We start from the raw sequence: 13,377 nt of genomic DNA, 5'->3' as shown, positions 1-13,377 counted from the left end.
TGTCCAGCTATGCCAAACTCAGTACAGAACACTTGATTTTGTATGAAGTCTCTGTTCATCACTTGCATTTAAAAGAGCACAGAATTGTTTGCTTTAACTGGATATCCCCAAAGATTCTGTTTCCTCGAACTTATCCCGTCACACACTTCTTACTGGCTGATGGAAGGGAAAGAGCTGGAATATTGGCAGTCTCAGGTTAGAGCTTCAGATTCTCATCTATTAAAAATTCATATCCTATCTACTTTTGACTGCCAGTAGGACCAATTATTTTCTCCTTTTGTTTGGAAGACTGATATTTTTTACTGTCCCCAGTACTATGTCCTACAAGTATTAGATCAGGGATCAGCAATCTTTGGCACGTGGTCCATCTGGGAAATCCGCCGGCACATCCCTTGGCCCACGCTGCTTCCCACAGCCCCCATTGGCCTGGAACGGCAAACCGTGGCCAGTGGGAGCTGCGACTGGCTGAACCTGTGGGATGCTGCAGGTAAACAAACTGTCCTGGCCCACCAGTGGATTTCCCTGATGAGCCGCATGCCAAAGGTTGCCAATCCCTGTTTTAGATAATAGGTTCTCCCTCATTTTGGATCTGTGGCTTCACCTTCATTGATTAGTAGTGACTTTAAAGATACTCATTTTGAAGCTCTAGCATCCAGCTATATGGGAGACATGAGGATTCAGTATTTTTCTGAACTGGAAGGTTTCACAAGATCGTTTGTTAAGTATTTCAGCCCACAAGCCACCTCTTGGAAAAGAAGAATATGTTGATCTGATTCCAAAATAGGAATTATATCAAAATTTAAAGCTGCATTAAATTATTCTGCTGAGCCCCATCAAAATACAACATACCTTGCACTTTGAACAAAGGCTTTTGATGCTGCTAAGCGCAAATGTTTTTTTCCAGCCAAATTTTCCATGATACTCCTCCCCTGTATACAAGCAGCAGTGCTTAACATTTCTTGTCTTGCTGTGTAATCATCCCTGCATAAAGACAAATAATTCACAATGTGTTCTAATCTTTCAGAGTGAGAATGCATCCATTCCCATTGACTGTTTGTCTTTTACAAAATGGTGGTGTTACAGACTCTACTTAAACATTTATTCAGTTTCTACCAAAACTAAAAACTAAATTTAAAACTTTTTTTTATAATCAGATACCAAATTATGAAACTAATATGCGGTGTAGCTTCACTCAAACATTACTCTATACTTTTTATACTCTACCTTTCTGGTTCTGTAAAATAATACTGTAATTATATTAGGGATACATTACAGAGATAAAATATGTTAAGGTTAGGACCCTCAGTTTGAGAAACACTGGTCTCCCCCATGAAATCTGTATAGTATAGGTAAAAGCACATGGAAGACCAGATTTCATGGGGGGGTGGAGAGGGGAAGGCCAGATTTCACGGTCCGTGACGCATTTTTCTTGGCCATGAATTTGGTAGGGCCCTATATATGTTATACCAACATGAACGCTTGTGTGCACAGCGGTATGTCAGTGGGAGAGCTTCTCCCACCACTATAGCTTCTGCCATTCACGGAGGTGATTTTATTATGCTGACAGGACAGCTTTCTCCTGTTGGCATAGACCATCTTCACCAGACATGCTGGCAGTAGCGCAACTGCATCGATATACTGCACCGCTGCAGCACTGTACATGTAGACATGTCCTAACACTAATGCAGCTTTCTCTGTTTCTCTTGTTCTCTCTTTTTATATACACACACACACGCAAATGCAAAACCCTATTCAGACTTTTACTGGGGCTCCAAGATTAGGCCACAATCTTTTATGACCTCCCACTACAAAGTATTTCCAAGGCTGCATAATATAAAATGGGAATTGACTGCCTAGGAAGGAGTACTGAGGAACAGGATATAGGGGTCATAATGGATCACAAGCTAAATATGAGTCAACAGTATAACACTGTTGCAAAAAAAGCAAACATCATTCTGGGATGTATTCGCAGGAATGATGTAAGCAAGACACAAGATGGAATTCTTCTGCTCTACTCCTCTCTGATTAGGCCTCAACCGGAGTATTGTGTCCAGTTCTGGGCACCACATTTCAAGAAAGATGTGGACAAACTGGAGAAAGTCCAAAAAAGATCAAAAGTGATTAAAGGGCTAGAAGACATGACCTATGAGGGAAGATTGAAAAAATTGGGTTTGTTTAGTTTGGAGAAGAGAAGAATGAGGGGGCACCTGATAACAGTTTTCAAGTACATAAAAGGTTGTTACAAGGAAGAGGGAGAAAAATTATGTTCCTTAACCTCTGAAGATAGGACAAGAAGCAATGGCCTTAAATTGCAGCAAGGGTGATTTAGGTTGGACATTAGGAGAAACTTCCTAACTGTCAGGGTAGTTAAGAACTAGAATAAATTGCCTAGTAAGGTTGTAGAATCTGAATATTTGGAGATTTTTAAGAGCAGGTTAAACAAACACCTGTCAGGGATGGACTAGGTAATTCTTAGTCCTGCCATGCATGTGACTGGACTAGATGAGGTCTCTTACAGTCCTACCATTCTATGATTCTAAAAAACACTGACAGTTGTTAGTGAGAACTTTAAACTTAGGCAGCAACTTTAAACAATAGAACTATGTACAAGGCTCCAGATGAGCCCACTTCTGATCTTCTCCCTGTGAATTTATTCAGGGTGGGGTGGAATGAAAGAGAGGTCAGTTCAAGGAAAGAAAGAAATCATGTAAAAATGTTCCATTCTGAGACATTTGGATCTCAAAGCTTTAAGAGAAAAAGGATAATATATGTATTTTTGCAGGGAAAAAAATTCTGTATCTATATTATGCAAACTTTTAAAAACCAAACTGTATGCATAGAAGAGAATAAAAAGAAACATTTTCAAAGTGAACTTACTTTTATTGCATTACCAGGTCCACCTGGCCTAGCACCTACCCTTTAGAGCAAAAACTATTATGCAATTATGATTATGACCACTAGAGGTTACCAGTGTTCCACCGTTCACTTTTACACTGAAAAAATGAAAACCAAAGCAAATTTAAGCCCTATTTTACCCTAATGTTGCTCTTTAACATACCAAAATGAAAAATGAGTATTGTTTGCATTTACACGGGAGAAATTATGACACATCCTGGACTAAAGTTGTGTGTCAAAGATGAAAATATTTTATCCATTTATTGTTTTATGAATTGAAAAGCCTTCAGAGAGCTGCTCTCTATCTATGATATTCAAGATCTCTATTTATTTGAATGTCTCATTTTGCTGAAAGATTTGAAAAAAATGTAGAAAGTCAATTTCCTAGTGAATGGCTGCAGCTGATAAAGAGCACATGTTTTTCCAGTTAAGGTTAATGTCAGCATTTAATTATGCTCAAAATTTTCCATCCAGAATTACCTTTTTCCCTGACAGTATAAAAACATTATTATTAACTGGGCTAATTTCATCCATTTTTGGTCAAAACACATTTCCTTTTTGGGCTGCATTTATACATCTGGGGATCTTCCTTTCTGGATGATAGGACTGTATCAGCAGATCACGGAAGCTACTGGATCGCATGCCCTGATTCTCATGGGTGACTTTAATTTTCCTGATATCTGCTGGGAGAGCAATACAGCGGTGCATAGACAATCCAGGAAGTTTTTGGAAAGCGTAGGGGACAATTTCCTGGCGCAAGTGCTAGAGGAGCCAACTAGGGGGGGCGCTTTTCTTGACCTGCTGCTCACAAACCGGGTAGAATTAGTGGGGGAAGCAAAAGTGGATGGGAATCTGGGAGGCAGTGACCATGAGTTGGTTGAGTTCAGGATCCTGACACAGGGAAGAAAGGTAAGCAGCACGATACGGACCCTGGACTTCAGGAAAGCAGACTTCGACTCCCTCAGGGAACGGATGGCCAGGATCCCCTGGGGGACTAACTTGAAGGGGAAAGGAGTCCAGGAGAGCTGGCTGTATTTCAAGGAATCCCTGTTGAGGTTACAGGGACAAACCATCCCGATGAGTCGAAAGAATAGTAAATATGGCAGGCGACCAGCTTGGCTTAATGGTGAAATCTTAGCGGATCTTAAACATAAAAAAGAAGCTTACAAGAAGTGGAAGGTTGGACATATGACCAGGGAAGAGTATAAAAATATTGCTCGGGCATGTAGGAATGTTATCAGGAGGGCCAAATCGCACCTAGAGCTGCAGCTAGCCAGAGATGTCAAGAGTAACAAGAAGGTATGTTGGCAACAAGAAGAAAGCCAAGGAATGTGTGGGCCCCTTACTGAATGAGGGAGGCAACCTAGTGACAGAGGATGTGGAAAAAGCTAATGTACTCAATGCTTTTTTTGCCTCTGTTTTCACTAACAAGGTCAGCTCCCAGACTGCTACGCTGGGCATCACAAAATGGGGAAGAGATGGACAGCCCTCTGTGGAGATAGAGGTGGTTAGGGACTATTTAGAAAAGCTGGACGTGCACAAGTCCATGGGGCCGGACGAGTTGCATCCGAGAGTGCTGAAGGAACTGGCGGCTGTGATTGCAGAGCCATTGGCCATTATCTTTGAAAACTCGTGGCGAACCGGGGAAGTCCCGGATGACTGGAAAAAGGCTAATGTAGTGCCAATCTTTAAAAAAGGGAAGAAGGAGGATCCTGGGAACTACAGGCCAGTCAGCCTCACTTCAGTCCCTGGAAAAATCATGGAGCAGGTCCTCAAAGAATCAATCCTGAAGCACTTGCATGAGAGGAAAGTGATCAGGAACAGCCAGCATGGATTCACCAAGGGAAGGTCATGCCTGACTAATCTAATCGCCTTCTATGATGAGATTACTGGTTCTGTGGATGAAGGGAAAGCAGTGGATGTATTGTTTCTTGACTTTAGCAAAGCTTTTGACACGGTCTCCCACAGTATTCTTGTCAGCAAGTTAAGGAAGTATGGGCTGGATGAATGCACTACAAGGTGGGTAGAAAGCTGGCTAGATTGTCGGGCTCAACGGGTAGTTATCAATGGCTCCATGTCTAGTTGGCAGCCGGTATCAAGTGGAGTGCCCCAAGGGTCGGTCCTGGGGCCGGTTTTGTTCAATATCTTCATAAATGATCTGGAGGATGGTGTGGATTGCACTCTCAGCAAATTTGCGGATGATACTAAACTGGGAGGAGTGGTAGATACGCTGGAGGGGAGGGATAGGATACAGAAGGACCTAGACAAATTGGAGGATTGGGCCAAAAGAAATCTGATGAGGTTCAATAAGGATAAGTGCAGGGTCCTGCACTTAGGACGGAAGAACCCAATGCACAGCTACAGACTAGGGACCGAATGGCTAGGCAGCAGTTCTGCGGAAAAGGACCTAGGGGTGACAGTGGACGAGAAGCTGGATATGAGTCAGCAGTGTGCCCTTGTTGCCAAGAAGGCCAATGGCATTTTGGGATGTATAAGTAGGGGCATAGCGAGCAGATCGAGGGACGTGATCGTTCCCCTCTATTCGACATTGGTGAGGCCTCATCTGGAGTACTGTGTCCAGTTTTGGGCCCCACACTACAAGAAGGATGTGGATAAATTGGAGAGAGTCCAGCGAAGGGCAACAAAAATGATTAGGGGTCTGGAACACATGACTTATGAGGAGAGGCTGAGGGAGCTGGGATTGTTTAGCCTGCAGAAGAGAAGAATGAGGGGGGATTTGATAGCTGCTTTCAACTACCTGAAAGGGGGTTCCAAAGAGGATGGCTCTAGACTGTTCTCAATGGTATCAGATGACAGAACGAGGAGTAATGGTCTCAAGCTGCAGTGGGGGAGGTTTAGATTGGATATTAGGAAAAACTTTTTCACTAAGAGGGTGGTGAAACACTGGAATGCGTTACCTAGGGAGGTGGTAGAATCTCCTTCCTTAGAGGTTTTTAAGGTCAGGCTTGACAAAGCCCTGGCTGGGATGATTTAACTGGGAATTGGTCCTGCTTCGAGCAGGGGGTTGGACTAGATGACCTTCTGGGGTCCCTTCCAACCCTTATATTCTATGATTCTATTCTATGATTCTATGATCCTCAATCTAGTGTGGAAGTTGCCTTAATCCCAGATATGAAGCCAGTTTTCAGACTTCAACTCCTTTGTTAACAGTCTCATTGCACCTAGGTACTGCAACATAAATGACAAAGCCCATCTTATATGGGCTACCTCCATCTCCATCCCCCATGTGGGGAAAGAGTAGCTGCCACTGGGCTCGGGCTCCTCCTCCTCCTCCCACAGAAGTGGTCAGGGAATGGATGAGCAAAGATGTGGGCAGTCTTGGCACCACCTCCAAACTGCGTAAATTCAGTCCATGCATCAAACCCAGTGCAGTCAGGGACACAATCCTGCATCACCAGAAGGGCTAGCACAGATTACCTTCCACCTGGAATGAAGTGAAAGCAGGAACAAGATTGTGAATGTTAGAGGCCCTAATTTAGGTGAGCACATGCTTAACTTTAAGCATATGATTTACTTCAATGGGCCTTTAGCATGTGTTTACATGTTTTCTTGAACTGAGTCAAGGACACTCAATCTGCTTCCTGCATTGCTCCTTACTCAGGCTGCATTGTAAGGTTATAATCTAGCCCTCAATGCTCAAACAGTGCTGGAACTGCTAACCACAATAGAGTGAGTAAGAGGGAAGTTTCACCTTTTACTCTTAAATACAGTTTTTTACTCCTTAAACCAGATCCTTACCTCTAACAATTTTGATTATATAATCACAAAAATGTACGTATCTTACTGAATGCTTTGATGTTATTTTATGTTATCATGGAAAATTCTGTATACTTACATTTCATGTTTCTTCACATCTGTATCATACAAAACTGCATCATCTAGTTGTAAGGTTCTTTGGGAACAAGTCATCACTATTTCATGGTCATGTGATGCATACGCAAAATTTGTAAGTCGTGTCAATGTCTGCAATTCCACTAACGGATCTGACCAGTTGCATTCTAAAGTCATTTTCACCAACTGCAAATAATAGCAAAAGAAATATGTTCTCTTATGCTATAATTTTGATTGTCAATCACTTTTCATACACAGTATGCAAGGATATATTAAATATTTTATAAGTTATGCAACAACTTTGTAAAGATTCAAAGAAAACAACATATATAAAGGTATGATTACATAATTCTATTTCTGTCCTTCACTTCGTACTGCCCCATATATGATATGACTTTCTCACTATCAGTGTAGAAGATAAGCCCTGATTCAAATAGCAGTTTGCAGACCCACCACCCTTTTTGATTCAAATCGTCCTGATTCCCACAAACACAAACTTTTAAAAAATGTATATACAGTAATTTAAAGTTATCCCATCTTCTCTTTGTTGGTCTTTTAGATTGCAAAATCTTTGGAACACAGCCCATCTATCTTTGCATCTTGTATAATATCAAACACACTGTGTTCACAACACAAACAAAAAGTTACTAATTACAGGCAAAGAAAAATATGGAATGTGACCTACAGAATTAGAATTGGGAAAGAAAGGTTATTTATGATGACTATAGTTCTTGAAGAACACTGTTGGCATAGTATCAGAGGGGTAGCCGTGTTAGTCTGGATCTGTAAAAGTGGCAAAGAGTCCTGTGGCACCTTATAGACTAACAGACGTATTGCAGCATAAGCTTTCGTGGGTGAATACCCACTTCGTCGGATGCATGTTGGCATAGATTCCTACTCTTGGCATATGCCTGCAATCCATACATTGAGTCAGAATCTTCTAAAAAGAAGACGTGTATTGGGGCTTGGTGCTGAATGCCAAACAGAAGGACTGAGGTTTCCAACTTTATTTTTAATTCTTTCACCTACTGGAACCTCTATTAGAGCCAAATAAGAGGAGTCAGATTTTAAAAATGGTGCATTCAACATTATATTCTGTTTCTGAAACTAACAAAATTATCATTTGAATCTTTAAGCTGGCCCTGAGGATCTGTGGGACAATTTACTCAAAGAACTATAGTTAATGGTGTGCAACATTTCTGCAAACAGCAAGGATACTTATATATAGGCTTAGTTATATGTCTAGATAGTAGCTAAGGGTCTTCTTAACATACAGACCATGTAACCTGAATTCCCTGGTATTTGAGTAAAGCTTAGTGAAAATTACTGAGTTGGTTGGTGGATTGGTACAGGGGAAATTTAGTCAGGATTTTGGGGGGTTGCAGCATCATTTTAGTTTATGAAACTGGGTACGCGAGCTCAGCCATCAAGACCTAGATCTCATGAACTCTGTGGAGACTTATGCCTACTAAGAATCCAATCTTTAGGGACAGTTGAAGAGCAACTGGCTATGAACACAAACTAATAGCAAAGACTGTTTTAAGTAAAACAATCAGGTTTTTTAAGTGACAAATCTGAGGAACTGTTCCAGACTGAGACGTACAGGAGGTTTTGGAAAAACATGATAAATTAAAGAGCAATACATCACCAGGACAAGATGATATTCACCGAAGAGTTCTGAACTCTACTAACAGAACTACTAACTGTGGTACATAACCTATCACTTAAATCACCCACTGTACCAAATGACAGGAGGGTACCTAATGTAATGTTAATTTTTTTAAAAAGCCACACAATTACAGGCTGGTCAGAATAACTTCAGTACCAGGCAAACTGGATGAAACTATAGTAAAGAACAATATTATCAGACACACACAAACATGATATGTTGGGATAGAGTTAACATGGCTTTTGTAATGGGAAATCATGCCTCACCAATCTATTAGAATTCTCTGAGGGAGTCAACAAGCATGTGGATAGGGGTGATCCAGTTGACATAGCGTACGTGGACCTTCAGAAAGCCTTTGACAAGGTCCCACACCAAAGGCTCTTTAGCAAACTAAACAGTATGGGATAAGAGGGAAGGTCCTCAGATGGATCAACAACTCGTTAGAAGACAGGAAACAAAGGGTAGTTTTCAGTTTTCACAATGGAGAGTGGTAAACATAAGGGTTTCCCAAGGTTCTGTACAGGCCCCTGTGTTGTTCAACATGTTCATAAAATGATCTGGAAAAAGGGCTGAATAGTGAGGTGGCAAAATTTGCAAATGATGCAAAATTCCTCAAGATAGTTAAGTCCTAAGATGACTGCAAAGACTCACAAAGGAATCTCACCTAGCTGGGTGACTGCGTGACAAAATGACAAATGTAATTCAGTGCTGATAAGTGCAAAGCAATGCGCATTGAAAAACGTAATTCAAACTACACATACAAAACTATAGGGTCTAAATGATCTGTTACCACTCAAAGAGATCTTGAAGTCATGAATAGTTCTCTGAATACATCCGCTCAATGTGCAGCAGCAGTCAAAAAAGCTAACAGTTAGGAACCATTAGGAAAGGGATAGATAATAAGGCAGAAAATATCATAAAGCCACTGTATAAATCCATGGTACACCCACACTATGAATACTGCATACAATTCTGGTCGCCTCATCTCAAAATAGATATATTAGAATTGGAAGAGGTATAGAGAGCGGCAACGGGAATGATTAGGGATATGGAACACCTTCCATACAAGGAGAGACAAAAAAAGACTGAGACTGTTCAGCTTTGAAAAGAGACAACTCAGAGGGGATATGACAGCGGTCTATAAAATCATGACTGGTGTGGAGAAAGTGAATAGAAAAGTGTTATTTATCCCTTTCCATAATACAAGCACTAAGGGTCACCAAATGAAATTAATAGGCAACTGGTTTAAAACAAACAAAAGGAAGTATTTCTTCATACAACAGTCAACTTCTAGAACTCACTGCCAAGGGATCTTGTGAAAGATAAAAAAAATTAGGTTAAAAAAATGAGGTAAGTTCCTGGAGGATATCTCTATAAACAGCTATTAGCCAAGATGCTCAGGGACGCAACCTCATGTTCCAGGTGTCCCTAAACTTACAACTGCCAAACGCTGGGACTAGATAACAGGTGATGGATTACTCAACATTGTCCTGTTCTGTTCATTATCTCTGAAGCGTCTGGCAATGGCCACTGTCAGAAGACAGGATACTGGGCTAAATGGACCATTGGTCTGACACAGTATGGCCATTCTTATGTTCTTAATTTCTCATGGTATCCTTAGAAGACCTTACTGTACTAAGTTTATATATTATTGTGGGCTGTGATCATGTGTAACCTCTCTGGGGGCAGTTGTGAGATTTGGGAATTTAAATGACTACACTGAAAATGTGCTAGACATGTACGAACTTTGGGACAATAAGTGTTAATTGGATTTCCTGGGCAAACCCTACAGCAAGGATAATGCAAAATTTCCCAACTCTCGTTATACAAAAATCAAGACTTTTGAAGCTATGACCTGAGAAGAGGGTTTGTCTGCCAATTACCTGTTACACAAGGCCACGATTAAAGGCTCAAGCTGTATAAAAAAAATGGCTGATCTGCCCAGTCTGGGTTCTGGTTCTAAGATGGATATGTACTAATATCCACTTGTGGTTTTTAAAAGCCTGAAACTTACAAGAGCAAGAGGTTGGAACTGAGGGTGACCTCTGGTAAGCTTTTTAGCATGAATGTAGTTTTTCTTTTTTAATATGTTTTCTATGTAATGCTTCTACCTCAAGGATAAATGTGTTTGCTTATAAGGAGCTTAAAACTGGAGGGAATACACTAGTCATAGCCCTCCAAGGGAAAGCAAAGTGAAGGCACAGGCCTTTTGGGCAGTCTGGCTTGGTGGGGATATCCAAGTGTACAGCAGGGAACTGTGCCACCTTTAAGTCCCTGGTCAGGAGGGAGAGAGATGTGAGTTTCCACCAAAAGAGGTAATTGCTGAGAGCCAGAAGCCTGAAGTCAGTGCCCTTGGTGGACCATGGAGGGGGAGTATAGCCCTGCCCTGAAACTGTGGGATACAGCTGATACCCTGTACTGTGGATGGTATACAGATATGACTACAAAATAGACTGACAGAACTCAAAGACAACTTTGACATCTTGGGATATAGGCCAGATTCTGTCACCCTGACTCATGCTTAGTAACTCAATGGGGTTACATTTGGAGAATGGCACTAATCAACATGAATAATGGTGGCAAAATCTGCCCCAAAACAAATAGTCACATACTAAAGAAATTGTGGATAGTGATGCATTACTGCCTTCCTGAGACACAAATAATGAAAACCTCTTCATGTTCCCTTAAATGGCCACAGGTTCTATTTGTGCCCCACTCTCAAGACCTCAAGAAGTGACTAGAGAATGCTTGAGGTATGTGTTGGTTTGGGTTTTTGTACAGTATTTTCAGCACAGAGCATCTGTTAAGTTGTCATCTTTGCCACAGAGATGAGAGGCCAGAAGTGTGGTCTGATGTTGAATGCAACTTTACCAGAATCTGGCAGCTCCCAGCACAACTTGGTAGAATATCAGGGGGAATCTTGCACTCCCACTATTTTATTGTACCCATTTTGTGGTTAAATGTAGAGATTTAATCTCCAGGGATGTCAATTTACTAATTGTTGTGATCATTACCTTAACTTTAAAAAGTTTTAAAAGAAAATAAAAAACAGTATAGCTCTCTAACAGAAATAATTTTGTATCCAACTATGCAAAACAGAGATTACAGAAAGATACCAGCAACATCTACAGTATGTAGACATACATATTATCACAAGAAAAACCTAGTAAAATAAAGCTAAATACCTGAGACAAACTGGGAACAATAAAGTCCATGAGCCCCAAGCCATTACATGAGTACATTTCCAAAGCAACAAGAACTTTTGTGATTGGATTTTGTCCCTCGCCAGTCTGAGAAGCAAGCAATGTCACATTTATTCCAAACTTTATGCAGATATAAACATTATAAAATAATGTAAATTCATTAATTAAACAAAGGATATATTTTAACTATGTTTGGGAATATATATGTAGAACTCTCATTGGCATTAAAGGGTCATTTAGCAAAAAGAAAAACTGTTCACCTGTTTTTTACTGTGTTCCTAAAATGTAAATTTTTATAGTTTTTATACATTTAATTTCATTCATAACTCCTGTCAAATCAAAACTCCAATAGTTTCAATATGAAAGAGAATAGCAACTATACAATGAATATATATATATATATGCTACAAAATTCTGAGATCATGGTTTTATTAGATATATTTTATTTTTATGTTTTTATTTAAAACAGGCATTCCCATTGAAATACACCAGCAAGAACAAAAATTCAAATTAATAATATAATTCAAATTAATAATAATATTCTTACTTATATAATGCAAATATCAATATTATATGTTTATTGAAATATGCTTGAGGTCTCTTAGCATTTTATAACTCTATAAATGTATATCTTTAAAAGATGGTATAGTTATGATGTCATCATATGACAGTTACCGCTATTTATTTCTTGTAGCTAAAAACAGAAGGTAGAAATAAAATAAACTCAAGAGAGTCATTTCTGCAGCCCATGCAAAAAACTAGTTGTCCTTTGTAATGTGTTAATGGGAACAACCAAATCTTATTTTCCATATTGCATTCAAAAAGTGTACATATTCTCATATTTTCCATAGTTAAGTATGTTATATGTATTCATTTTTCACATATGATTTCACAGAATCTATACCTCATCATCAGTTCCAAGTTTATGCCCAATTTGTTGCTGAAGTAACTGTTTTGCTTTCACCCAGGTAGCAATGATCTGTTGTCGTACAGCAATAGGTACCAGTTCATTAGGTATGTTTCTATTTGTCAAATTCAGGGCAAATTCACAAACCTAAAATCCAAGAATAAAATTAAACTTAGAACATGAATCCATAGCCCAGCACTTGTTATGAATACAATGCATTCCTCAGAGGGTATGCTGAGAATACCGCATATCTATCTGTCTAACATCTCTATGAGGCAACTGAGTTAAAGGATAAAGGCGCTAATTTTCCAACTTGAGCTGTGAGTGTGTACTTGTGTGTGTGTATGGTGGGGAGAGGTTTTTTCCCCCTCCAAATATAGTGGTTTGATAGGAAACAGAGCAATGAGAACTTTGTACCTCTAAGGCCGCTTTAATATCAGGGAGTCCATTTGGATCCACTGACAAAGGTTGGACACTGTTTGTTTTTTCAAGCCCCTTTATTGAGGACCTTTTACTTTTGTCTGTTGCTGCATCTATCTTTTTCTTCTCATCAGTTTTCAAAACTGATTTTGGAATCCAACAAAGAATTAGGCCTCGAGCCAAAGCATTACATAACATCACCAAAACAACAGTACTTCTGAAAGACAAAACAAAAAGACGAAGTGTAAGAAACATCTCCTTAGAGTAAAATAAAGATGGCACAGAAAGATGATTAACACTTCTCTAAATTCTAAGTTTCCCTTGGAAAGCAAACTTATGAAACATTTGCAAAATAACCTTAAAGAAACACTTTCACATTGGAGAAAAAGTTAAAATATACCAAAGTTAAGCTTAGCTAAATTTAGCCTTCA

The 13,377-nt window shown here is 39.8% G+C and overlaps 1 protein-coding gene across 13 annotated transcripts in view; it reads right to left on the bottom strand.

The window, feature by feature from the left end:
- The window catches only part of CFAP46 (cilia and flagella associated protein 46), a 146,766-nt gene that overhangs the window by 74,935 nt on the left and 58,454 nt on the right, over positions 1-13,377 (bottom strand). For all 13 annotated transcript variants that reach the window (XR_007357663.2, XR_012669400.1, XR_012669401.1 and 10 more), the window contains 5 exons: positions 12,944-13,163; positions 12,524-12,673; positions 11,602-11,706; positions 6,752-6,933; positions 850-981 (listed from right to left, as the gene is read on the bottom strand). Coding sequence is in view for 9 of the 13 variants with exons in the window: in XM_048857999.2 (XP_048713956.2) it covers positions 850-981; positions 6,752-6,933; positions 11,602-11,706; positions 12,524-12,673; positions 12,944-13,163 (789 nt within the window). In the remaining 4 variants the exon portion in view is untranslated. The remainder of the gene's footprint in view (positions 1-849; positions 982-6,751; positions 6,934-11,601; positions 11,707-12,523; positions 12,674-12,943; positions 13,164-13,377) is intronic.

Source organism: Caretta caretta, chromosome 7 (assembly GCF_965140235.1).
Source record: "Caretta caretta isolate rCarCar2 chromosome 7, rCarCar1.hap1, whole genome shotgun sequence".
NCBI classification, from domain to species: Eukaryota; Metazoa; Chordata; order Testudines; family Cheloniidae; genus Caretta; species Caretta caretta.
Note: the sequence above shows the minus strand (reverse complement) of the source record. Positions and strands in the feature narration are given on the sequence as shown.